Genomic DNA, 27,706 nt, shown 5'->3' on the forward strand with positions numbered 1-27,706 from the left:
TTCAACAACCACAAGAAGTTGGCACAATTTTATTCGACGCTACGACGGGTCGAGGACCGAGGAGAATGGGGCGATGAAGAGGTGGCGGAGGCGCGAAGAATGTCGCCTCTGTTCTTTCCAAGGAACGAACGAGAGCGGTTAATGTCGAACGGTGGCAACCGCACCGGTATATATGCCAATGAGGGATTTTTGTTTTTTTTGGTTTCCTAAATTAAAAACACACGCAGAGCAGAGGAGTTGGCTACCAGTTACAGAACTGATTGTCTGGTCGCCTCCCACCACTCCGTCCTTCGAGAGTCCGCTTCAGTGGTTGACCGGCTTGGTGCGGGGTGGCTGGCCACTGGTGACGTTGATGACGTTGTCCACGGCGAGGAAGCCCATCTGGATTCGGACGCTTATCTCCGCGCTGCCAATGTGGGGAGTCACGACTGAAAGAACGAACGAAAATATCCATTTCGGTTCTGCTGGTCGAACTACGTACGACCGGGCAATGAGCACCGTTGGTAATCCACACTGATTACGACAGCAGCGCAAGCAGAAACACGGTCAGAAAAAGACGAGACGCTGCATTGCAATAAAATATCGTTCTAAGTCAGCGCTTGGCCTTCAGTCAATCAATCAATCAATCAATCAATCAATCAATCAATCAATCAATCAATCAATCAATCAATCAATCAGATCAGGTCAATCATATTTCAGGTTTCGTGCTAAAAGGGAAACGGGCTGGCAAGAACAAAACGGCCACAACGACTACCTGACAAGCCTCGCTAACCCTAGAGCCAACTATGTGGGCAGTACAGGCGCCCAAATCTTTAACTGGCGTGCGCGAGCGGCGACTTTTCCGTGCGTCAGCGCCGTATGACGGGGCGCGGCTGCAAAGAGTCTGAGGCTAAGTGCATACGGAGAAAGCGCGCTCAGCTGGGCCCATCGTCTGCTAAGCTGTTTCCAGCCTCGCCCGGTCATACGGCGCTGACGCACGGAAAAGTCGCCGCTCGCGCACGCCAGTTAAAGATTTGGGCGCCTGTACCTTAAGCATACGATGCTGCACATTCAGAATGTCATATCATCACGCACGCATCGACGGTGAAATGCAGTGAACAAATGAAATGACGGCTGCAGTGATGGTTTGTAACTGTGGTGGGACGGCGAAAAACGGTCACCGGTAAAGGTAAGCAATGTACGCACGTCAACATGACGTAGATAGCAAATTAGCGAATATTAATAAAGATAGTTCATTAGTAAAAGGTGCACAACTCCATTTCTCGATCACTTCAGCTTGCTCCCCACTCGAAAAGAGGCTCTTGCGATTATTATTTAGCGCAAGTGTGCGTTAAACTAGACAAATATCGGAGGACATGGGAGGATCGTGGGCGCGTTCCACATAGAGAGAAACTAATTATTGTGTATCAGTAGTATTGGCCAGTGATGATGATTTATTGGTATCCCCTTTCAAACGGGGCGGTGACAAAATCACCTAGCCTGCTTGATTTAATCAGACATGCTATATATGTTTTTCATTCTAGCATTTTTGTTTACATCTCCTTACTCTTTCTTTTTTTTTTCTTCCTAGAAACTTGTTTACCTACCTTGTACCGCTACCTATGCCTGTAACAGATCCGGTCGTATCAAACTCTTCCCTGCCTTTTTTCCACCAATACTCCAGTCGTCTCTTGCTTATCTCGGCTGATGACCGGTTAACGCTTCCGTCCACCTTAAATCCGAGCGCATCTGGAAGGTGTACGTTACCTACACGTCTCACTGGAACCACTTCGCATTCCATTAGAATGTGCCGAGCGGTTTCCGGAATTTTGCTGCAGCCGACACATGCCTTATCTTGTTACGAATATTCGCTCCGGTATGCTTTTGTTCTCAAGCAACCAGCTTGACCCTCAAGTGGCAAGGCACGGCCCCTTGGTATTCTCGTAGAGTTTCCCTTCTAATTTCTTCGTTCCCATTCTCGTAATTCTCTATTGTCTTTCTTTCTTCCATTCTTTGCATTCAATTTCCTGTCTGTTTCTCTCACTTCCTATCTGGTGATTCCGGGTTTTCTATATACGCTTTCAATAACTCTGCACTTGGTTGCGAACGTTCTTGACCTCTTTTTTTCTTCCCTCAAACCCCTTCCGCTGTGTAGGGTAGCAAACCGGACGCGCGTCTGGTTGACCTCCGTATACCTTTCCTTCCTTTTCATCCCCCTCCTCCTCCTCTCGATCGCTTCCTCAATTCTGTGTCCACGCTTTACGGGTGCAGATCCTTGAGCACTTTAGCCGCCAATTTATTCTGGTCCACGCTCCCGGAGTACGGTAGCCAGCTATAGGCGAGTCGGTACATCTGCGGTGCTCCCGAGTCTTTCTTCAAAACTGATTTTGCTCCGCACTTCTCTGCCTTCAAAGAGGCACAACCCGTGTTGCCATGCGCTGCCCCATTTGTGGTTTTTACCGTGGGCTCCCAAAAGCCAACCGGCCTACCGATCTTTGGTCCACTACGAACCCCGACAAGATATCCGATTTTAAGCACAGAATGGCGTTCACGAACGTTAGCGCTGGCACCGTCACTCCTTTCCAGATTCCGCGCACCACCTCGTACTTATGTGGCCCCAAAGTACTCCATGTTTCATTACTGCTGCATTCCGGTTCCCCTTCATTTTGAGGTTGTCTTGATCGGTGCTTGAGTAAGTCTTTCCAATTCGTTTATGTACACGGCGATATATTTATATTGCTTGACTATGGGTACGACTTGCTGTTGAATTGATACCACGTACTATACTCATCTCTTCATTAAAGATCACAATTCTCGATTTCTCTGCGCTGAACTTAAGGCCCAGATTTGTCGCTGCGTCGCCGCAGATGTTCGCAGAGATCGAGCAGAATCGCCGCTTAGCGGACACTGGCCGAACCATGAATAGTGTCGCATGGCCTGAGTGTCGGAGGCCTCGGAGGCCATATGAGTGTCGATTGCCCCGCGCGTCATCTGTTACGCCCTCGGTGTTTACATATGCGCGTACGGCGTACGTATCTATAAAGACGGTTTCCTCCGTGGTTGTAGCACGGTACTAAAAGCTGGTCTGCGTTCTTCATCGGCGTGTATACAAGCATTTAGGCCTGCGTCCTTGTCTTTGCGCAATAGTAAGATCAGCGACTGCCCTTGTCCAGCTCGTCATGCGTGACCGCCCTCCGTTCGCCACAACCGTGGCAATTCTATTCTCGCTTTGTGTTTCGAGTAAACCGGAGAAAGCATTGTCCCTCGTTTTAAGGAAAACAAATGGTCGCTGCGATACGTGCATACCGCGCTTAAGTGATTCGTCGCGTTGTGTTGATCCCTCCGCAGTCTTTCACCGCTCAGGACTAAAACAAAACAAAAAAAGAATACTCGTTAGCGATAATTGCGACAATAGCGTAACTCTCGCTTAGTGGTCGCACGGCGGCCTGAGGTGTTATATTAATATTGACACGTGTACTTATAACTTTATCGGGCTACCACGTTTCGCCGCGCCTGACAAATGTTATCGCACAGCGCGGGACGGGCCTGCATGTATCCGAATTTTCCGGAAAGTTATCGATGCTTCTATCCGGCTGTCTCTTGTCGCCGAACCTTGTGTCACCTGATTTTATCGCCTGACGCGAATGGTGTAGAACATTGTGGAAGGCACGCGGGTCCCAACGATTAGTCTGGAACATTCGACGACTGCTGTATAAAAGCCGACGCGCTTGACCCGCTGATCAGATTTTCGACGATCGCCGAGTGTGTTCGCCGCTACTGTTGTTTCTTTGAGCGTAGCCTGTTTTTGAAGGCACTAGTTCGCCCAAATAAAACGCTCGTTTCGTTAATCACAGTTTCGCTGCCTTTTTAACCGTCACTACCACGTGACAATATGTGGTTCTGTTGCCACGAGCGTGAGGTTATTTCGCTTCGCGAGTAAACCGCGGGCTTTTGTGTTTCTACTCGCTGCTACAGTAGGAGAGCTAAAATATGTTATTCTATATATGAGGCTCGTGTGTGACACGGCAGTCTCCAGACGCAGGACGTCGTGACACACTGAAACGAAAGGCGGGCACCCTAACTTCCTTTCGCTGTTCAGTGTGGAGTTGTTATACGGACGGAAAAACAGCGGCCATTGCTGGCTGAAATGAAACAACCTAATGATTTTAAACTCTAAAATAATCCCAACTTTACGCGTGACCATGCAGTGGCGGCTTTTTGCTTTAATTACGCGTTTTTGGTGCTACCGCAATAAAAATATTCTCGCCTGAAGTAACCTGGCAGTCCTCCTAACGTGCTATCACTCACAGTGGCCTAGCTTGTTTAATTCAGTGCATTAAGTGCTGACATTTCACAGCGAAAGAAAAAAAAAACGAGATGTATGCATAAACTCGGCGACGGAAAGTGCGCATTATACCTTACTTCTTTAACTTCGTTATACAGGGACGCTGACTTTCTCCTATAAGCACTGCAACCTTCGCAAATAATGTGGTAACAATTAGGTTGCACAGAAATTTAGCAGGGCAGGAGCAACGCCAGTGAAACATGCGCAAAAAAATATCCCTAGAAAGTGCCGAAACGCATTGTTTGGCTGAGTGCCGGCCAGTCCCCCGTTGACTGGCAGTTCGCGCTTCTTTGAACGAAAAAAAAAATTTTTTTCCTGCGCTTTTCACGCAAGAGTGTGGCATTGGAGGGCAATGTATAATCAGTTCAAAGCAGTGGGCGGCGTTTCATTGCCGTAAAATCGGGTCAAATCGTACAGAGCGAGGCGTGTGCATTTCAGTGCGTGTCGCCGACCGCCTGTCTACGCTAACGCCGCGACGGTGCTGCCACCTGTAGCTCGACCTTGCGGCGAATAGTGGCAGGCAAAATATATGGTTGATCAGTTAGTCCGCAAACGGACAAATTCCTCGCGCATCTTCGGTCCTTTTCTTAACCCCCAGAACTTATCGCAGAAGTATGAATGGTTAGTTGGTCCCAAAAGGACTAACTTCTCGCTCCCTCCTAAGTTCCCCAACGGTTAGGTTCTAGAAGGATGAACGACTTCAGGAAATCAGTTAGATTTCAATGCGATCGCCCAGACTTAATACTTTTGTTTCTTCTTTTCATTTGAGTGTGGCAAGGCCGGCTGCAGCAAGTGAACTTACTCAGGTTCCTCAGGGTAAGCAGCTTGTCGTTCTTCGGCAGCGGCTCGGGTACGGACACGTCAATGGCAGCAGCCCGGATCGTACCGTGCTTGAGGGCATCGTACAGGTCGTCCTGGTTGACGACACCGCCTCTGCACGGCGAACGCAGCACGTCATGAGTATGGTTGTTCGAAACGCTTTCCTTTCTGACAAGGTCGCCGGGTCGCGACACAGACAGTTCGTGCTTACTATTAAAAAGTCATTGAGCGATAAAGATTACGGCGACTTGGTAGGGATTTTGTTTGCTTTAAGCGTTCCCTGACGTCTTCCGTTGTTGTTTTTAACTATACACTTTTAAATGATTTCCTGCGGCAGCGAGTCAACGGTTCAAATGTGAAAGCGAAAACTGTATCAGACGCCAAGATCGTGCTTTGTCTGGAAAAGCACAATTGTTTGTTTGTTTGTTTGTTTGTTTGTTTGTTTGTTTGTTTGTTTGTTTGTTTGTTTGTTTGTTTGTTTGTTATGCTGAACGACATCGCAGCTAGCCTCACTGCTACAGGTCACCAAATCTTGCTTCCTGTCATGACGTCACGATAATGTCGATGACGCCCGGTCGGAAGTCCGGCACTCGGAGACCCAACTTTAGTATCAGTTTAGAGTATGACATGCTTCCCAACCACGACACTCGCGCTAGGCGTCATCCTTCCGCGTGCGAGAAACGTGTGGTACATAGGATTCCCTCAACTACGAAAATGTCATCAGCTACACCTTTGGGACGAACGCTTTGGGCAAATGGCTTGTTCTGCATCGTCAGGCATCAGGCACCCGAACGAACGACGACAAAGGAGCCGTTTTATAGCGTTGCATCAATTTTATCACCACTTGAGCTTGGCGTGCATGCCATAAGCCTGTCCAGCGCTGCCGTTTTCAAGATGCGTTAACAGTCTTTAGGCGTAAGGCGTGAACAGACGACACCGAGGCGCTCATCTGTTTACACCTTACGGCTAGAGACTGTTATAGCGTCTCGGTGTCGTCCGTTCACGCCGTACTCCTAAAGACTGTTACGCAACTTGAAAACGGCAGCGCTGGACACGCTTATACGCAGGACGGAGAGAGCAGGTACGCGTTCAATATGTGTCCATCCACACCACCGCCATTTACAAGACGCAGTATATACCAAACCAGCCTGTCAGCTTCCACTCGACCGTTACAAGCTTCGGAGAGGAATTCAGGACCAGTGCAATATCTAATGCGATAAAAGCGCACGTCGGCGCGAGCGCGTGTACGAACCTGCTGGTGTTGATGAACACGGCAGTTTTCTTCATCTTCGAGAAGAAGCTCTTGTTGTACATGCCTCTGGTCTCGTCGGTCAGGTTAGTCAGGGTGACAATGAAGTCGGCCTGAGCGGCCACTTCGTCCACCGAACAGTACGTGGCACCCATCTCCTCCGCTGTATAGGGCAGCAAAAGACAGGGTTGTTCATGTACGCGCATGTTTTGACGTCCAGGCAAAGTGTACTGCGAGTCTGTCATAGCGTACCGGCGACCATTTCCGAAATCCCAGGATATAGATTTTAAAAAGTTTATCAAGATATTTAAAACTTTTTTATAGCGCAAGCTGTCATCGGCTCAATCCAATAGCAGTTTCGGTTGGTGACGGTGTCGGCCGCCGCCGTCCGTCACAGCTGTCGCCAGGAATGAGAACAAAAATACCCAGTTCCCACCGGTATCGAACCCGGGTCCTCTCCGCGGAAGTCAGCAACACTACCTCTGCGCAACGCCAGCGCTTGCTAGCTGTATACAGCTATAGCAAGCGCTGCCCTGTACATGCGTCCTATACAGGCGTCCTAGTGCGCGAGGAGTCACTCGATTAGTGTTCCTGTATATGCTCCCGCAGGGAGCAGAGTTGCGCATAGGTCCGCCGTCGGGATCCAGCTCTGCAGCGAAGCCACTCCTCGTGCGCGCAGGAGCCAAATGCCGCGCGGTGTTCCGCCTTTTTCTCTAGTGGTCGCGAGCTACAAGCGCCAATTGTTCGCAGGCGCATAGCAAAGGGCACTTCTTAATACAGGCTACGCTCGAACGAGTCATTCGTGCAGTCGTAGGGGGTGGGCTTCCAACCAACCGAAACTTTATATGTACCTATGTAAACACGCTATACAAACACACACATGAACGTACAAATAGGGGGTAGGACCGCCTTCCATTCCCCAAAATAATATACTCCCGTGGCTCGAACAGCTCCAAAGTTCGCTCGCAAACGCGCAGTACGTTGCCAGAAAACGCGGTGCAATGATTTTCAGCATGCATATGAAGTTGTCTTATCACTGTCAGAAAGCAAGAAATGTTTTAAAGAGTGTTTAAAACTTCACACACGTAAGGTGGACACTTAGCGCATTTTGGCTGCCGAAACCAGCCGATTAATGACCGTCGCCAAGAGAGCTATCGTGCCTGCAGTTATGTCAGTTACAGAGCGTCATTTATCACTAACCATCGTTCACAACAGCCGCACGTTTTCGATACATGCGGTGCAGACACAGATTTAAGCGCATTTCAAATGTTCACATGCGCACATTTTAAGCAAAGCTTGCTTTTACGATTCATTCATACCGCAGACTAATCAGCTATATAGTAGCAGCAAATCTGCAAGTAGAAAAAGATTCAAGATGCAAGAGCTTCTAGATCAAATTTATTTCATACAAGGGAATGCATGAACGGCTGCTGGCAGCAGGCCAAGTGTGCTGGTTCTTGGAACCTTGGGGGCAGAATTCAAAGAAACTGGAAAGGCAACAAGCTATTAAGAGTAGGTTATTTTTATTGCACTAATCACATCAAGATGGCAAACTTGCAGAGTAATTATTCACACAGTGCAGACTGTAATCTGACAACACATTTTTCTTGATCTCTTACCACTCGGAAAAAAGCCAGTAGTTGAAGACACCGTATCAAATCAATTAAATCACTGAAGCAGCTTTTGGCCAAAAAGCCAGGTTGCAAAGCTTTGTGACCTATCGCATCAGAGGCAAGGAAATTTTACGTCATTGAACAGTGCATTCACTCCACTCCCGCCCACATGAAACAGCATTCACCAAAGCACAACGTAGATTTCTAGCGTGTTTAAATGAACGACAAGTTTTTGTTCCACTGGCCGATACATGATGCTCAAAAGCTAGCACACATACAGTTGCGGCTTAGCTTCTATGGCAGCAATTAGTTAACAAAATAAATAAGCCTGTGCACTTCAAGACAATAAATTGACTAGAATCAATTTTACTGTTCTCAAAACTTCACACGGAGAAGGAATATATTACAATTATCACAGCTCGAAAGCTAAATATGCATATGCCAACTTAGCACCCGTTTTATCCTTGTTCCCTTGTGTGCTTTCTGCAACGATGTCCTAGCTCTTCAGAAATTGCGGTTGACGAGAGAGGTACATATTATTCATTTCAATTTTAAACTCTGAAGGGTGCATTCAAACTCAAGAAGCCCAGACTTGTTAGCAACAACACTCTCACTATAGTATCAGTGTGTCTCCAGCTAGTTTGCTTGGCTGAAGCATTTACTCCTATGGCTGACTTCCGTGCGGTTTGTGCAGTGTGGTGCGCCGCACCCCGACATACTGGAATACAAGTGCCAGTACGATGTGTTTCGTATCACTTCACCAAGGTCCTTGACTTCACATCGACGAATACCGTACCTGAAACCCGCAGCTGCTCCTCTCAACGCACGATCGACGGTCCGCTGATTGCAATGGCGATGGCACTGACGGAAACGACAAATTCGCATGAGTTGGCGATGCGCCCGTAAAGTTGGCGTCGCAGTGGCGCGGATCATTTGACGTCATTTTTCGCGCTCGGCCAATAGCGGTGCGAGCGGCGCCGGAAAAGGTATGCGCAACTCTGCTCCCTGCGGGAGCATATACAGGAACACTACACTCGATGTGAGATGCGCGCCGCGTGGCGTCGATACGTGCAAACTTTGCGTTGCAGTTGCGTTGCATTCCACCAGATGTCGCGATACGTAGCAGCTGCACGGTATCGTGTCAAGCGATGCGACATGTGCTCGATACCCGTGTTTACTCTGCGTTGCCTCCTCGCGACAAAAAAAACGAAGAAAATGCGAACCGCTGCTGGAGAAGCGAATCGTGGAGCTTCACGCGCGGCGCCAAGCAGGCAACATCGGGATCAGCAGACCGCAGTGCAGGAACAGCACAGTTCGTTCTCGTGAAAAGGACGCAAGGAGACTTCGCCGCGAAGACCCTCAAGTATACGTGCTGCCGGAAATGCGGTCCGGCAGCTTCGCCGCGAAGACCCTCAAGCGCGCGCTGTCAAAAATCAGGCGCGACAGCTTCGCCACGAAGACCCTCACGTGTGCGCAGCAGAAAATGAGGCCCGGGAGCTTCGCCGCAAAGACCCTCAAGTGCGTGCTGCCAAAAATTAGGCACGACAGCTTCGCCACGAAGACCCTCACGTGTGCGCAGCAGAAAATGAGGCCCGGGAGCTTCGCCGCGAAGACCCTCAAGTGCGTGCTGCCAAAAATCAGGCACGACAGCTTCGCCGCGAAGACCCTCACGTGTGCGCAGCAGAAAATGAGGCCCGGGAGCTTCGCCGCGAAGACCCTCAAGTGCGTGCTGCCAAAAATCAGGCACGACAGCTTCGCCGCGAAGACCCTCACGTGTGCGCAGCAGAAAATGAGGCCCGGGAGATTCGCCGCGAAGACCCTCAAGTGCGTGCTGTCGAAAATCAGGCACGACAGCTTCGCCGTGAAGACCCTCATGTGTGCTTCGCCGCTTCGCGAGCAGTTTACGGCGGTCTCCTGTATGGAGCCGCTTCTCCAGCTTTACGCCTTGGCTGTGCTGTGTGTGGCGCGCAGGCCTGTGACTTTTGTAATGCAGTGAAGAGCTGCTCATGCCGCGTGACACTTTAACGTGTATGCGCGTGCGCGATATCAGCCGCACGGTGAAACTTTTCGACTCGCTGTGTGCATAAATTGAAACTAACGACGTCTTCCGCTGGTCGTTTATACGAGCACTCCGGCGGGGCTACAAAGGCCGTGCAACTAAAGGGACACTAACGATAAACGTTAGTTCAGACAATTATCCTTTCCAAAGTTCACTTTCGTTATTTAGGCGGTATTATATATTTACTAAAAGGAAATGTGTAAGACGAACTTCCATTTCTTGAATATAGCGTCGAAACCTAACTACGTCATAATCTGACTGCGATAGCTTCAACGGCGCTACGTTATCGCAGTGAACCCCCTTCCCCCTCCCCCATTTCTTGCCGCAATAACTTCGCGGCACCCATTTTATCGACCTGCATGGACATCCATTACTCTCAAAATGTAAAACCGGAGTGCTCTAAACGATGCTGCTCTCAACAGCAGCATCACTATAGTGATGCTGCTGTTGCGCATGCTCAGCTGGCCTTGCTGGCACTATGCCGTTTCTAATAAAGACCAGATGATAGTCCAGTCGTTGTGGTGTGAACCTCTCCTCTTGTCTTTTGTCTTTTGTGACTGTTTTTTTTTTTCCTTCAACTACGTACCAACTGGCCCGGATGTCAACCCTTCTGAATAAGCGTTCCCGAATGTGTATACAGCAGCCCGCGCTCGCTGATTCCCTTGGAGCTAGAAGTGGTGCGCCTACCTGGCTTGATGGGGTGGAACTTGTCGTAGTATATCGCCTTGCCGATGTGCAGACCCTTCATGCCCCGGAGCACGCTCTGGGCAATGCGCCCCATGCCGATGAAGCCCACCGTTGCGCCGTGGAGACCCTGGCCGCAGAGCCACATGGGACCCCACGAGTGAACCCACTCGCCTCTGCGCACAATAATACGGTGCATTAAAAAAAAGAAAAAAAAAGATTTGGCGATATGTACGTGAGCAGCATGCAAGCAAATCATTAAGGCCCGCATCGAAAAGAAGAAAAAGAAAGTGCACATCGTTTGTGCATTTTGCTGCGCTAACAGTTGCGCGCAACGTCGCGCATGTTTCGGCCACAACTGTGTCCGATCATATGCGATAAAGGATTCGAGGCAAAGTCATTATTATCTTTTCTTTCCGACAGAGCTTCATACAGCAGCGCGCGGACATCACGATTGGCGCCATAACCGCCGATACCACTGTTATTAATAGGCAATGTTTTACGACGGTAATCTTACGACCAAATTTTACAACCAAGCAAAAAAAAAAAAGAACGCGCGCACAGAAACGACAACAAGCGGTAACTATAAACTAAATTTTATTACTGAGAACGCGCTATTTAAGTAGGGTGTTCACGCTATGTTAGTAAACATGTTCTCGGTAATATAAAGTGGCTAAATTGAGCGTCCTAATTAGATAGCATGTTCTTGATAATAAAGTTTAGTTGGAATTTAGTGCTTGCGCCCGTCTTATCTCTTCTGCGTCCATGGTTTTCACATGCTAATGATCTTGGTCATGAAAGAGCAACTAGCCAGATCTATCATGTTCTATCATCATGATCTATCATGATCTATATTATGTTAAATACTTAATTAGCGAGTTTAGGGGGCTCTAATTACATAACTGAAGCCAGCCAGTAGACCCTAAAGCGCAGCCTTTCGGTGCAGAAATTTTGTGCGTATCACGAATTTACGGAAACGTGGGCTCGGAATGTGCCGCATGATAAATGCGTTAGTTGGTCCAAACAAACAATTTCTTTCTCCGTATGCATGCATTTTTCTGCAGTACAGAAAATGCAACTACAAGCGAGGGGGCATCCGACTGGCAATTATACAGCAAACACGTGCAGCAGAGTACGCACGCCTTGATGGCATTTGCACAGTCCACAATCCTCCGTCCAGCTGCCAATGCCATGGCAATAGTCAGTTCCGCTACGGAGTCAGAGGACACGTCTGGAGTGTTGGTCACTGGAATATTTCTGGAAAAGAAAAGAAGGAAATATACAACCCCACGTGCCAAGTCAACAACCAAATGAGAGGCCTGAACATTTCAGAGCATAGAGCTCGCACGCCTTGTGCACATCGCCTACAATCGTTCTCTCAGCTATACCGTATGTGCAGGTCTAACGTCTCAAAGGGGCGCAAAAGGAAAGCATCAAGTCAAGGTTTGATTACATTAGTGCTTCGATGTCTCCGCAACACCGCTTATACGAAAGAACAGCAATTTCGTTAGTAATAGAAGGAGATTAGCTTTATAGTACATAGGACAGGAACAGCGCTGCCCTTGTGGAAACGTAGCAGCTGCCACATTACATGGCGTTAGAGATTGGGTGAGACGCGCCGTCCGATCTCGGAGGCAATGCATGATGCAACATGTCCTGTTGGGGCAACCATGGCAAATGAAAAAAAAAATGGTGGCGTTGCGTTTAAACACGAACAAAAGTGCGATCGAGCCAGTTTTAAAAGATTTTGCCCGCAGAAGTCCACAGTTCGTAATTCACTAACGCCACTATATCGGCGCTATGGATGGATGGATGCTATGAGCATCCTCTGTGAGACGGGACGGTGGGTTGCGCCACCAAGCTCTTGTTCTCATTTTCCCTAATGTCCTACCTATATTTTAAAAAATAGAAAGAAATACGCACGAAGAATTCCCAGCGTCGAAATTTCTGAACCACTACTGGAAACTTTGTTTTAGTACGCCACCATTGTTCGTGGTCTCCCTACTTTTCTGCCACCAAACCTCCAATCGCCTATTACTAACCTCTACTGCGGACATGTTTACCCTCGTACCCCCCCCCCTCCCCATACCAGAATCCCAGGGCTTCAAGTAAGCCAGCGGAACCCATTTGCTACACGTTATTTTCTGCAGCATGGCTACCTCTGCACGGGCCTCCGAACTGCAATCGGGTGGCATCGCGAGGTGCAACAACACAGCCTCAGAAACTGTCGGCACAGCTCAGGATTTTATTCTTCGCGGGCAACTTGAATTACGGTTGCATTGTGCAGTCTATTCAGTGGCGATGACTCCATGCGTTACATCGCATCTTTCAGTGAAAAATAAACTCTGTGCCAGTTCCATACGGTCATCTGACAATCTGGATACTGATTATATTTTTGCCTTTAATGAGTTTTCAAAAAAAAAAAAGTACTCAAATTCTGTCGTCTAAAACATACTAAAGATACACTAAATTCGTTTAAACTAGCTGGTAAAGTATTCTTTCAAAACTCCATTTTTCGCATCGAAACCTCAGCGACGGGTATTCACTGTGACCTCACGGATTCAAAAATGCCTTATCGTATTTGCGCTCTTTTGGCGTAAAAAAGAAAAAAAAAAGAGAGAGAAAGCTTGCCAGGTTGAGCCTCTGAGTCGAGTGGAATGCACTGCAGTCATTTTCTACCGATAAGCAAATTAACTAGACTAGAGCAGACGTCGTCAAAAATTAGTGACGTCACTTGCGAGCTGGTGCGAGAAATTTAGGACGGTGTCGCCACCTGTTCTTGGTTTCTTTTTCGTATTTTCTGGCCTCACCGAGCCTCCTGTTACTGTAAGAGTGACCACATTACTATTAAATACTCGTCATTTGTAGATGCAGTTAAACTGTTTAAGCCTCTTTAATGTACAATTAATATCAACATATGCGTGCACCTTCAAAAAATGTTGAAGCACTGACAACTATAATGACGCACTGAACAACTGAGACAGCGCAATAAAGAGAGGGAAACCGTACCTCTTTTTGCACTCTTCAATGTCGATGTGCTCAAAGCCGACAGACATTGTGGCGATTATCTTCAGCTTATCCCCTGTAACAAAGGCGACAGCGGTATTAGCACAATAAGAAATCTGCAAATAATTTATCTCGAACAGGACGTATGGCTGTACACTACAACAGCACTGAAAAACCGTCGGTGCTGAGACAGAGTCTAGAGTTCTGGCTTTGCGCGTTTGTTTGTTTTTTAATCAACGGACAAAAGTACTTTTCCACACGAATTTACCCTGTTCGTTCGCCCCCAACATTGAATTAAAACACCTCGCCACTATTTATTCTGAGAACTTCTGCACTTACACGTCTTTGATGGGGAAGAAAACACCCGATATAGAGCACATAACGCGAATAGATGGGCCGCACTTTTCGGGCCGGGCCCGTGGCTCCAAGCCTGGGTCCGGCTCCAATGCTGCTTCGCAGCTCAACGTTGCTTTGGGATATTGAACCACGGCGCGCATAAGCCATACATCCGATTGAGGGAAGATAATTCGATAAAGAAATGAAAAAAAAAAGAGGGCGTGCCAGGCCTACCTGCCGCGATGACGTGCTTGTCGACTTTGTCAGTGAGCATGCAAAGCAGCGCGTCCTTGCCCTTGACGTTGGCCAGCAGCACGTCGTAGTTCACAGGCTCCTCTTTGTCCCAGTGTGTCACGTTGCAGCTGCGGGACAGACAACGCGCTTTAATTGTAGTTTATCTCCACTTACGTTACCGCATATACGTGCTACGTCGAGGTTGATCGATGCCTCGGAATGCTGATTTAAGCGCTGGGGAAGTCAACACACAGCCGATACACACACACACACACACACACACACACACACACACACACACACACACACACACACACACACACACACACACACACACACACACACATACATACATACATACATACATACATACATACATACATACATACATACATACATACATACATACATATGTGTGTGAGTGTGTATAGGGTCGACTTTCTTATACGCATGGTGCAGTGAAGTTGCAGCTGTCGGTAGTTCTACCCAAATTAATTACTACACTAGTTAAGTTATAACTCAAATACTATAATGCCGCTTTTTTCTTTCTTTTTTACGAGAGCATTCTCCGCGGCCAGAAATAAAGGCGAACAAGTTCTTTTAATTTTTGTCGTTGCGGAATTGTGTCTGTCTATAACTATGTTTGTTATAGACAATGAATGTCTGTAAACTAACAGGCGTAGTATTATATATATATATATATATATATATATATATATAGAGAGAGAGAGAGAGAGAGAGAGAGTATCGAGTGACTACGATTGTCAAAGTCGAGCGACAGCTTCCAGGACTCCGTGGGACGTTGCCAACAAACTATAGATTTGATAAGAAACCACTTTTAGACGGCGAGAGAAACAGTAAAGGGCGCCCGACACACAACGGGGCAAGCATTCACTGCGCTGATTTTCCAATACCCGCTTAACAAAGGACGAAAATAAAAACAAATAAACCGCGCAACGTCTGCGTAAACATGCTCTGGGTGCACATTCAAAGAACCCCGGCTCGCGAAGATAACCCCGGAAACCTCCACAGAGTCCCCTCGTAAGCCACAATGTGAACCAATTTATACACCCTTAAAGTGAACAACGTTATCAATCGGTCTATAACTCACACCATTAGAATGCGGGGTATAGACCGATTTACACCCTCGTGCACACTTAAGGGTGTGAATGAGCTTACAGTGAACTGTGTAGTTTCGCGAAGCTAAACCGGATAACTTATTTGTTTATTATTTATACAAAACGGTCCCAGCGGCATTGTTCTCATGGAGTTTTAAGTATGCGCTCTACAGCTTCGCGTGTCGGCTCGTAATGCACCTTCAGCATACTGCTTATGAAAGCGGCCGCTATCTTTCGTTTCTGGGTTAGCTACGGTTAGCTACGCATTGAAAGGTAATTTGCCCTTCACCCAGAAGGCCCTCTTAGCGTCGTCGCGCGCTTCTTCAGTTTGCGTTTTCGTATACGAACGTCTCTTAAGCGCTCAACTGGCCTCCGAATGCCTTCTCGCTTTCTTTTCTTTCCCCCGCTTCGCGGAAAGCGCCCTCCTCCCCCCCCCTCCGCGTAACAACCGGCGCCGCCAACAGCGGGAGAGGGGCCAAGGACGACCAAAGCCGGCGTCGGCAGTTCCGTTCTCTGTGCATGCAGCTGCGCGACGCTCGCCGGCGTGCCCACTCTGCCGTTTCCTGCTTTCTTTCTTTCTTTCTTTAAAGCAAAGCTTTCTTTTGACTCTTCCTTCGGCCTTTCCACTGCGTCTCCTGCTGTTGCCGTCTGGAAGGAGGAGGAAATGGAACACCGCGTCGGGGGGAGCGCGGCACAGAGGTAAAAGGCGACGTCAGAAACTCGTCGGGAGATATAGCAGACCATTCCAACGCGTCGCCACACAATACCCTCCAGACTGCTGTAGTTATGAGCGAGCCCCCCCCCCCCCCCGCCTCGCAAAAGCACTGAAGAAGAGGCAGCGCTTAGTTTTGTATTAACGCGCAACAGCACAGAGGGGAGGGTAGATAGAATGGCAGAGAGGAGGTAGTGAGAGGGGGCAGGCAATCGGTACTCGAACCGGTGCAGACAGGAGACAAGTGAATAGCAGCACTGCCACTCTTTGCCCGTGGCAGGTCGCATGCATGGGGGTGGGGAGGGGGGGGGGGTGAGGCGATGTAAGAAGGCAAGGAAACGGTACTATATACTAGACACGGCGTCGGTTGCGGACAAACTGGATAAATTTAAATTCAGGCACGGTACGTTTCTGCTATTTCTGGCAGATAAAGCTCACCGTGCAAAGTTGTCAAGCAGCTATAGCTGACGCAGGACGTAACTGACGCCGGACTATAACTGACGCAGGATCTTAAATCACCGCAGCGTCTACAGACGACACTGCGCAAGCGGTCAGACGCGGGACAGGCGCAGCTTCTATCTCGCGGGCTCAAGTCTCTTTCGAGCCACGAGAAAACTGGATACCAACCAAACTCGCCCACCTTTCCGCATCGCTACAACATGGAACCAGTGGCGTGCCACTTCAAAGCCAACGTAGGGCCAAATATTGGCACGACGTCCGCCCTACATCGGACCGCCAGTTCCGTTCTCTCTAAAGACCGCTGCGTAAAGCCCGCTAGGTGCGCGCAGGAATCACCTGCTTCATTTAGGAGCGATAGCTCGCTTTCTTCAATTACCAAGCAAAGGTGGGTATAGACCACCTCACAATGCACGCCCCGATCAACGTCATCCCACGAGGTTTGGGCGCACTCGGGAGAGCTCGTCAATTTTCAGCAGCTGCCATCCACCTCACTTGGATCGCATTTCAATATCCTTGCTCGGTCCTCAAACTTAACCTTGTTTTTCGAGTCCGAGCCAGGGTAACTCCATGTCCAATGTGTTTCCCATACATAAACCTGTGCAAACACGTTCTGATGCTGCCTGTATAGGTGGCTCTACGCCAAAGTTAATGCGGCAAATTGGACGCTCGTATGTTTCATGGAAAAAGTTTGCTCGATCAATAGGAGGTTTCAGCTACGAAACATGCTACGTCAAGGCGTCTTTTGCGGCTTGGGTAAACCATACACGCACGTTGACGTTTCTCTAAGGATGCAACATTTACATCGGAAGAAAGTATACCATATGCCGTCGATTCATTCGTTCAGGAGGAGCAGATACATGCATCTAAGTAGCTGCGGAAAAGTTCGACCCAGAAAAAAAAACTCCCCCCCCTCCCCCCCACTCCGGGCATTCGACCTCCATGAGGTGACCTGACTAAATTTCCAGAACGTATCAAGAATAAGTGAATGGGCGCACACTTGAATCAATGCGTCGAAGCATGGGTGGCGGCGACTGCACCGACAGCACACGAATGTTCGAAGCTGAACGTTTCGTGGCAGTTCTCAGAGTAAGCGAGCGACCAACCATAATAGGTATTTGCTTCAAGCTATTGCAAAGTGCAAGACATCTACGTTTCAAGTCCCCTTGAGCGAAGCAAGAGCGAATCTACAGCAAATGATCCCATACGTGAGCGCTTATATAGGCACAAGATAAACAATCAGATAGCGACCGCCCCGAGTAACTGAGTCAGAAACATGACAAGCCACTGCTTCAGTGTGATTACCAAATAAAGAGCGAATAGCGAAACGCATTATCATGATTCAAGAAGGGCTTGGATGCGAACTAGTTGGTACGGGTCATTCGCTTTAAACAGCGCCAAAAAAAAAAAAAAAAAACACGGACAAGGAAGAGCACAGGACCAGCGCTGTTCCTGTGTATACAGCGTTGGTCCTGTGCTCTTTCTTGTCCGTGTGTTTTCTTTTTCTTTTTTTTTGCGCCGTTTAAAACGAATGATCATGATCCAATTCACAAGCGGAAAGTTTGGACAGCTTGGAATATATACCTGGAGCCGCTTTTAGTACGAGCAATGCATGCGCTATTCACGCTCTTTGGACAAGGCGTAACGAACTCCAAAAGCGCTAACATGTCCTCTTACGCGCTGTGGCCAAAGCGTCGTGTCGTCCACCCACTCACCGCCTACGATATCTACAGATACGGTGCTGGGTCGCACCGGCGTCATGCACAACCGCTTGCAAACACGGAGGCAATGGAGGCAAGCAATGGGTGCGTTACCACGTGATCAAACATGGCGGCGCCCACGGTATCGCCGCGAAAAGGATCTACACGCCATCGTAGGCGCGCACGGCAAAAGCAGCGCTGGTACATAGCGACATCTCGTGAAATTGTGTTCAACCATGATGCAATGTATTTGAATTCGGACGGCATACATGTTGCGGTGCGCTAATTTCACCTCCCGGTTCCTCTAAAAAAAACTGCTGGCTCTTCCGTAATCGAGAGTAGATGTAGGCACGAAATGGCAACCGGCAAAGCAGATTGGCTGGGAGATGATACTAGCCGCAATCTTAAGATGGGTGCAGCGCATGTTCGCAACGGCCCACCCCACCACACCACGGGATATGTACTGTGCACTGGATCATATCGACGCTGCCCAGCTAGATGAAGAAAACCGGCTGAAGGAGGAACGACAGGTAGCAAAAGACGTCAGGGAGACAGAGAGCACTGCCCAGCTAGAAGAAAATCGCCTGAAGGAGGCGCCACACAGCGTAGCGCCATCTCTTGAGGCGACGCAAAACCCACGCCACGGAACTCACGGTCCGCCGGCGTTCGAAATAGGGCTGGCAACCCTGTATCAGCCCCAAAAGATGACAATGAAGTGCAGGGCACCCTAAACCTTCCTTTTGAAAGCCGCCTGTTAAAAATCACAAATAAAGCTTCAGCGTACAAGAAGTTACAGCTCGAGTATATTGTGAACAAACATTAGGAAGAACTCGGAGGAAATATTTTTACAGCGAAGCTGTATGTGGCTAGCCCATTCGTCCGTCCGTCTGTCCTTCTGTCGCCTGTACGCCTAAAACTCCGGCGCAACCCCATGCGCATGCGCGAAAAAAAGAGAAAGAGGCGCACGATAGGCTGCGCCAGTAGTGACGTCGTTGCTTCCCGTCGCAGCCGAGCGCATGCGCAGCAGTTTTTTTCCTGCTCCGGGATGGGTAGGCCACGCGTCATACGTACTCCTGAGAGCAGGCAGCTTTTGATCAGCAGCGCCGCCAGCAGAACCGGGAACGAGCTCGACTGCGCCGTGGCGATGCTGCAACCCGGGCACAAGAACAGGCTCGTGCAGCCGGGACTGTTCTTGTGCCTGCGATTGCTTAACCTAGGATCCGGCGGCCTACCAAGCCATCGTTTAATGAAGCGTCGGGATTAACCCAGTGATAAACACCGAGGCCGCACGTTTCAGCTTCGCTGGTTAACCATCTGTACGGAGTGCTTGGGCGGTAACCTTTTTTGTGACTTGTTTGGGCAGCAAACCGTATGTAATGCGGTCCTGTACAAAGGGTTGGGGGCCAGAGACCGGATGATATCGTTTTCTTCTCACAACTTGACCGCATGTTCTCGTTTGACTACCCAGATAGTGGCTCTGGCTTTTGGCTCAAAGTCACTTGAAGGTCGCCGACAAAGGGAACTAATAGCATTTTATGCTTAACATCGCGAAGTAGTGGTATACCAGATATTGAAGACGAATCCCTAATGTAGCCAGAGTTCTTCCGAAACATGGAAGGACTCTGATGTAGCTTAGCAAGGTGGCTACCTGGGCTATAGACTACCGGCTGGTTGCTTTTCGTCCCCGTGTTCTTTCGCGCTACTTACTGCACTTAGCGTAGCACTTTTTTGTAACGTCAGAAGTTGACTCAAGTATTTATCTCGAGAGGCGCAGGCCGACCGAACGCTTTCTTTTGAAAACGCACGCACAACCTAACAGCGTTTATACACCCAATAAAGGTTGGCGACCGAACGTGAGGACGGTAGATGATATGCGACGAGGATGACTACGTACATGTGAAAACAGGGTCCACTCTTGGCGCTCGCGATATAGCGTACGTGAAACGAGAATATGTTTCTATGCCGCGCTCAAAATTTTCTTTTGCTCCCTCTGTTTTCTTTACAACAAAAAAACACACGACTTACGATGGCAGCTGTCAGGCGAAGACAGAGTAGCTGTCTAACGCGGAAACTTGAAACGCAACGCCCTGACGTCAAGTTCTGCGCGATCGCAAGAAGACTGCTTGAAACAGTGTTAAAAACGCGCCCTTATTAACGGCCCAAGCGCAGCTACACGACAGTGAAAAGTCGACCGTCAAACGCCCGACGACTCGAACGCAACGATTGAACTCAAAAGTTCATCGGATGTGCTATATATATACGCGTGCTACTATACGACATTGTGCAGCTGCAGCGCCAAGCGAAAGTCACTGAATGTCGAACGCGACGGAGCAGACTGAGCCGCTACCGCGACAGCCCACCACGTGAACGTCATTTTTATGGAGCCCACGCACGGCGCTACAAGAGCAAAACAGAAGAAAGAAAGAAAGAATCCGTCTAGCGCGCCGTCTGCCCGAATTGCACTGGTCGATCGATGCTCGCCGGGACTGACGCCCCGTAGAGGTATACGTAAGCCGTTGACGTGACCCGACGGGAAATTGGCGTGTCGAAACTGCAACAAAGGGAGGCTGACCACACCAGCGCTGTGCATGCACGTGGTTCCTTGCCTTTCGTATATAGCATTTTCCCCACTGTTCACACCTGAAGTGTGGAATATGTCAACTCACTCGGAGAGCCGTCCTCCGTAAGTCGAAAACCGAGCTTTTCAGATGCCCGAGTCAACGTTGAGTGAGTGAGTGAGTGAGTGAGTGAGTGAGTGAGTGAGTGAGTGAGTGAGTGAGTGAGTGAGTGAGTGAGTGAGTGAGTGAGTGAGTGAGTGAGTGAGTGAGTGAGTGAGTGAGTGAGTGAGTGAGTGAGTGAGTGAGTGAGTGAGTGAGTGAGTGAGTGAGTGAGTGAGTGAATGTCACATTAACCTAAGAACACGGAATCAATAAATGTAAATTATGTGACAAAGAAGTAAAGGACCCACGACGCCGCAAGCAGAGATTTACGCAACCATACGTTAACTCTAGCAAGTCCTAGAAGTTTGGTAAGCACGGGGTCTGGCGAATATAGACGACGCAAATTAGTTCTGTTAACCGAACACCACGCGTACGCATGCTAAAGCGGAAGCACCACAAACCGATAAAATTTTTTTATACGTTTTAAAAAGTGAATACAGTGTGTTACTGTATAGCGCGCTTACGCGTTTCTATATGTAGAAGTCGTTCTGCTCGGTTACTATAACCTTCGTGTTGCTTATCGGCGACAAGCGAGTGCCACTAATCAAACATCACCCGCGTATATATATGCCAAGGCGGCAGGATCACGTATATACCAATAGACAAGATATGAGTTTTGCATAAAGTGAATGCAGTGTGCGACTATTTGAGCGCCTACACGTTCTCGTAGCAGTCACATTCTGCTCGCTCGTAAGTATAAACAAATGCCAACGCATTTTCCCTCGTTTTCGATTCGCTGGAACGAGTTTTCGGTTGTGCAAGGTCCAAGCAAACGCTAATTAATTACCATATTATTTTTTTACTTAAGTAATACATATTTCTTTTTCCGATGCATAGTCTCCGTGGCCGAAATTAAAGGTGTGCAAGTTGTTCCCACTTTCATTTCTTTGTGGAACGGCATTGTGGAGCTGACGCAAGCATACCGCGTTGCTTGTTGATGCAACGCGAGTTCCATTAACCGAACACCGTTCACAGAAAACGATGCTCGCACTGTCGTAGCAGCACGGACGCAGGCATGGCTCTTCTCAAACCGAATGACAAGCTAAGGGCTTTCACACACACACACAGCGTGGCGAATTCAGCGCCTTGCGCAATTTCCAGGCTGAACTACACAGTAAGCAGAAGGACCCACCCTCCTCTCCCAGCGCGCCTGGAACAGCGTCAAGGTGACCTTCTCGAGCGTGTTCCAAGTGTTTTCTATACGGGGACAAAAATAGCAAAAGAAGCTCGAAGAGACGATCCAAAAGCGGCACCCGAGGACCACTTTCGGACAGAACTCGTTTTGAAGCCCAAACTTGTCGAGCGTCCGATCTGTGTTTATAGCCTACAGAGCCATGAGCTAGCTGCAAAAAATAACGACAAAGAAGTAAAATAGAAAGAAACACCAAAGCCCATAAGCGCACACGGTGTATATCCCAGACAACACGCAGGTCCTCTTGAAGTGGGAAAAAAATAAATAAATCGGAAGTGAGCAAACTGCGTTTGTCCGCGCGTCCTAGAGAGTAAGCCAGTCGTAGAGTAAACCAATCATAGAAAATCCGCCATGCGAAGCCTCTAAAAGATTAATTAAATTAACATTTTTTTAAGCGCGGATTTTTGGGGCAACAGTTATCAACTATACCAACTACCAGTTTACCAACCACATTTCTTGAAATTGTATTCAAGATGAAATAAACATTCATTCATTCATTCATTCATTCATTCATTCATTCATTCATTCATTCATTCATTCATTCATTCATTCATTCATTCATTCATTCATTCATTACCAGATTACCATCTATAGTCCGAACCAACGCCTTGCTAATAGTATTAATCTGTTGTGTTTAACGTCCCGAAAACAACATATAGGTGCTGTGAGAAATTCGACGGAGGAAAGGGGGAGGGGGCGGACTTCGGAGTGATTTTCGGACCCGTTCACAGTGTTCTAGCTGAACGCGTGCCCATTGCTCCCGCGTAGAGGGCTGATTTCGCCTTTTCCCACACCCCGGCCCCATCGATATACGCGGCCGCGCGGTGGCGGTGATCGAACCCACGGCCTCGTACTCCAGCAGCAGAACACCACATCCACTGAACGGACGCGGCAGGTGTGCGAGAAAGACAGAAAGACAAAAACAGAAACAGCAGGTAAAGCTGGACTCGAAAGCTTACAATTCTAACTATGGTGTAGTAAAGAAAAAACATTTTTTTTTTAACAACAGGTGAGCTCTCACAAGCCAAGAGAAGACAAAAGAAAGAAAAAGAACGAAGAAACGAGTAAGCCTCGACCATCAAGTGCTCCGTCAAGAAAGAGAGAAAGAAAGAGAGACAGCAGGTAAAGCTGGACTCGAAAGCTTACGATTTTAACTACGGTGTAGCAAAGAATAAACTTTCTTTTTTTACCTGTACATGAGCTCCCACAAGCCAAGAGAAAACAAAAGATGAAAAAGAAAAACGAAGAAACGAGTAAGCCTCGACCATCAAGTGCTCCGCCAAGAAAAAGAGAAAGAAAGAGAGACAGCAGGTAAAGCTGCACTCAAAAGCTTACAATTTTAACTACAGTGTAGCAAAGATTAAACTTTCTTTTTTTACATACAGGTGAGCTCTCACAAGCCAGGAGAAAACGAAAGATGAAAAAAAGAAAAGGAAAGCAGTAAGCCTCGAAAGATCAAGTGCTCCGCCAGAAGAGAGGGAGAAAGAAAGCGAGACAAAGAAACAAAGAATCAACTGGTCTCCACCGTCTCCGTAAATATGTTGCGCCCTGCGCGGAGGTTGCATTTGCCCCCAGCACTGAGGAGGAGGGGGCAAACCTCGCCTACCTTCGCTTCTGCGCTGTTATAATCGGAAAGCGACGAGAGAGAGAGAGAGACCGTGGGGCCTCCTATAGGGGGACGGTAGAGGGGCGAGGCAATGCTGAAAGCGTGGGAGTTGGTGGCGGGGTTAGGAAACGAAGTCGGCGAGGAAACCATGCGGAGCCCTAGTAGTAAAAAGAAAAACCGCCTTTAGAAGTACGGTATAGCTAGCTGGTCGAGCCGGTACATCCGCGTTATTGCTTACAGCGCCAACAAATCGAACACGGACAAAGAAGAGAGACGTAAGGCGAGCGCTTTAGAAGAGTACTGCGCGAAACGGGGGCAGGAACGTTAGTGAATAATTTCGTAGCTCCCCGTCCCATAACCGTACAGCTGAAGAAGAAGGTCGCCGTACGACACCTTAAAACGAATCACGCGTAATGTATGACACGTAATGCATAATATGTTGTTATTTAACAAGCCATTCCGCCTTTCAAGGTGCGTAAGCCGGTGTAACTATACGGTCCCAAGTCAGTGGAGAGCCCGTCCTGCGGCTGTCAATTTCCTAATTCGATCCCTTCATCCCGTCTTCTATTGCCTCTAGACAGCATTTCCCATTATTTGGCACACGTCGCGGTCGCCCAAGGTTGGTCAATATTGGCCACACGATGGCGAAACAGTGTCCACTGTATTGCCAGTGTCTGGTCCTATGTAGTGTCAACGCTCGCCGGTGTCGCGCAAACGGGGTCTCACGTTGGGCATGCAAGGACATATGGCCGCGGCGACCACATCTCGATGAGGGCGAAATGTATACTACTATTACTACTACTACTGCTACTACTACTACTACTACTAATAATAATAATAATAATAATAATAATAATAAGCTTCGTGTAGGCAGATTTAGGTGCACATTAAAAAACAAACCGGCGATAAAACCCTCAACAGCTCCAGCGTTGCATCAAGACGTTAAGGCCCACGAAACAACAACCAATCCCCCATAGAAACTGAAGCGCGCTCAAAATGATTTAGTTCTGTAACTAGTGATGTGATATCTATATTCGTGTTTTTTTTTATGTATTCTTACCTTGTTCTTTTGCGTTTCTTGTTTGGCTTATTGACACGCAATTTGTACGCGCACGTTTATTACCACGTATTTCATTTCTGTATGTCCACCTGCTATGGTCCCTGCTGGGACTGGCAGTATTGAAAATAAATAAATATAGAATTTGAAAAAAAGAAAGAAAAACTGAACATAGTTCCTTTAGACTGGTATTTATGATTTTACTTGTCCTTCATATTAGACTGGTGTCGGCCGCCTTATACGCACCCCCTCCCGAACTGCGAAATTTCTCCTCTTTAAGTAGCGCAACATTAAAACCGGCATAAGGTGGGCTGGTACGCGGCTTCTTTCCGACAACCCCGAGCCACAAACCGCGCCCCCCGAGAGACTGATAGATAACGAGCTCCAGCACAACAGACCACTTGTACGACCGCGTCGAAGGACGCCAGCGAGCAAAACACGTACACTTCTATCCAATTAACCCGCCACATGTACAGCGCGTGTTAGTTACTGTTGTCTAGAAGCCCGAATTAACCCTGCGTCTTTGCCTTTGCATCATAAATGTTAAAGAAAGAAAAAGAAACGAGAAACAATAAAACAAAATAAAAAGCACAATAAAACACGGATTCGCCCCACTATAATGTACAACAAGGCGAGACGGTGTTGCAGCTGTTATATTGTATAGCTAGGTTGTAAAAAGTCGATAAAAAAATTGTAAAGGATGCTTCGTGCGTGCCTCGTGGATTGCGAGGCCGGCTGCGCTGAAAGTGACGAAGCAGTACCTTATTTATATTTTAAAACGTTATACGGCTTTGCAGTCGTAATTTATGAATGAGTCAGCAGGCGGCAAACATCCCTTCTGCGCCAGCCAGCTGTATCGCGAAAAAACAAATAACAACAACAGAAAAAGAAACAGTAAGCCGTTCAGCTCCGACAAGCGAGCTTCGCTGTTAAGCAGCGCGGCCCCCAGACAAAGCCAGCTTTGTTACGCCCACCTGACGTAACTTCGACGGCGCGCAATAAATATTCTGGCGTACCGCGCAAGTAACTTATTCCCACAGGAACTTATCAAAAACGCCAACACTCATTCTTTCCTATTTTTCCTCGCGTTTATCGGCAACGCAGCGCATGTCCATATATTTATCTGACAGCAAACAAGCTTTTTCGTTTGCAGACAAAAAAATACCAACGCCGCAATAACGGCGCGCCAGGTACACTACGTCGCATGGATAAGAGACCAATCCAGTCACCTAAAAGCGAAAGGAGCTACCACGCTCACTGAACTGCAACATTGCCTTCTCAAGCCCGCGCACGTACTCGACGCCTGCACTATATATACGTTCGGCGAGCTCTTATCTCTCCTATCCTCCTACCCCCCTCTCCCAAGGCCACCATCGCGGCATATTTCACGCACAGGTAAGCATAGGTGTAATCGCGCTTGCTTCGCTACGACGATCCCACATGTTACCGCATGGTCGCATCGGACGCGCTGTCGCTAGAGTCGTCTTCGTTCACTGTTGAAAGAGGGAAAAAAAAGGGGGGGGGGAGAGTAGGAAAACGGGGGCGCATCAAACCACTACGTGCGAGCGTTAACCCCGGCAATTCTAAGGCAGGGCTCCGCGACACAGGGGCAGAGTTTTATTAAACAAGGTTAAGGCACTAAAATAAGCCAACCCTAGCCGCGGCCCGTCTCAAACTGTCTCCACAGATCGCAAACAAACAAAACAAAGAAACCTCCAGGCAGCAGCAACCGCAGGCATTCAACTTCCTCGAAGCGTGCAGCAATCGCCGAACAAGCACGAGCGGGAGAGTTGTCATTCAGTTGACCTTCGGGTCCCGAAACCCCTCCTCCTTCACACCACGTCTGGTAGCCTATATGCTTTCCGTTTCCCCCACGGCAATTTCGCGCCGCCGAATCAACGCCCCCGACGAGAGGAGAGCACGCCTGTAATGCGGAGACTCTCGATGAAAAAAGATGCGAAAGAGAAGACAGCGAGGCAACATAGTTGCCGACTCGACCTGACGTAAGCCGATCTGCCAGGTCCGAAAAAGCCGCGTCTGTCAAGCGTCTCTCGGGAAATGCGCGAGCAGATTTCACCGAGCGAAGGAAACTGAACGAAAAGCTTCGGAAGGCGGCAGTTCGTAAAGCGCGCTCTCTCGTCGCCGGAGTTTTAAAAGAGCACTCGTGACAGAAATATCTTACGCGAGATATGGTGTAGCATTTTGGCGGGCTCCATTTGAATGCCTGACAGATGCGGTCGCGACGCGCGCTCAGTCTCTCCACGATCGTTTCGCAACGTTGCGTCAAACCGAATTCAAATCGCTCGTGCCGGGTCACATCGCCCCAATAGCTTCGGCCGTCCCAAATCTGCCCAGAAAGTGCAGATTAATCCAATCCTTTCCATCACAAGCGTAGTCGCTCGAGTGACGCAAGGATCCCAGACCTGTCAGAATCGAGCGGCTTCCGGCGGGCCGGCTTTCGCTAATGTAAGTTCATCGCGTCAATGAAAGGAAATGTTAGGCTTACTGCTGCTTCAGCTTGGCCATCGCCTCATGCGGGATGTCCGGCCTCGTGACATACACATTGGGGCGCGCCATGGCAGTTGAGGATGTGCGAGAAGACCCCGCGGTTTCGGAAGCGAGCGCCCTGGACCGAAGACCGGCAACGATGTAGTCGGACGTCAGCAGGCGCCGGCTTGCTGCCCTGTTCTCCGCCGCTTTGGCTCGCTGCCGCCGGTCTCGAGCGCGGCGCTGGCGTAGGGTGCTCCTTATCGCGCCTGCGCAGTGGGTCATGGAGGCGTGGTCACGTGACCATGCTAGCAGCAACAGCAGACGCCCGCGG

At 48.6% G+C, this 27,706-nt stretch overlaps 1 protein-coding gene across 1 annotated transcript; it reads right to left on the minus strand.

Moving 5' to 3' along the window:
• Positions 1 to 27,672, minus strand: LOC142588021 (glyoxylate reductase/hydroxypyruvate reductase-like). The gene is made up of 8 exons (XM_075699453.1): positions 27,392 to 27,672; positions 14,325 to 14,452; positions 13,758 to 13,830; positions 11,889 to 12,005; positions 10,752 to 10,924; positions 6,396 to 6,555; positions 5,127 to 5,257; positions 1 to 428 (listed from the first exon to the last, which is right to left on the minus strand). Exons 1-8 carry the CDS (start codon positions 27,655 to 27,657, stop codon positions 304 to 306), a joined length of 1,173 nt encoding a protein of 390 aa, XP_075555568.1. The 5' UTR covers positions 27,658 to 27,672; the 3' UTR covers positions 1 to 303.
• Between the last annotated feature and the right edge of the window lie 34 nt (positions 27,673 to 27,706).

The sequence above is a fragment of the Dermacentor variabilis genome, chromosome 7 (genome assembly GCF_050947875.1).
Source record: "Dermacentor variabilis isolate Ectoservices chromosome 7, ASM5094787v1, whole genome shotgun sequence".
Lineage (NCBI taxonomy): Eukaryota > Metazoa > Arthropoda > Arachnida > Ixodida > Ixodidae > Dermacentor > Dermacentor variabilis.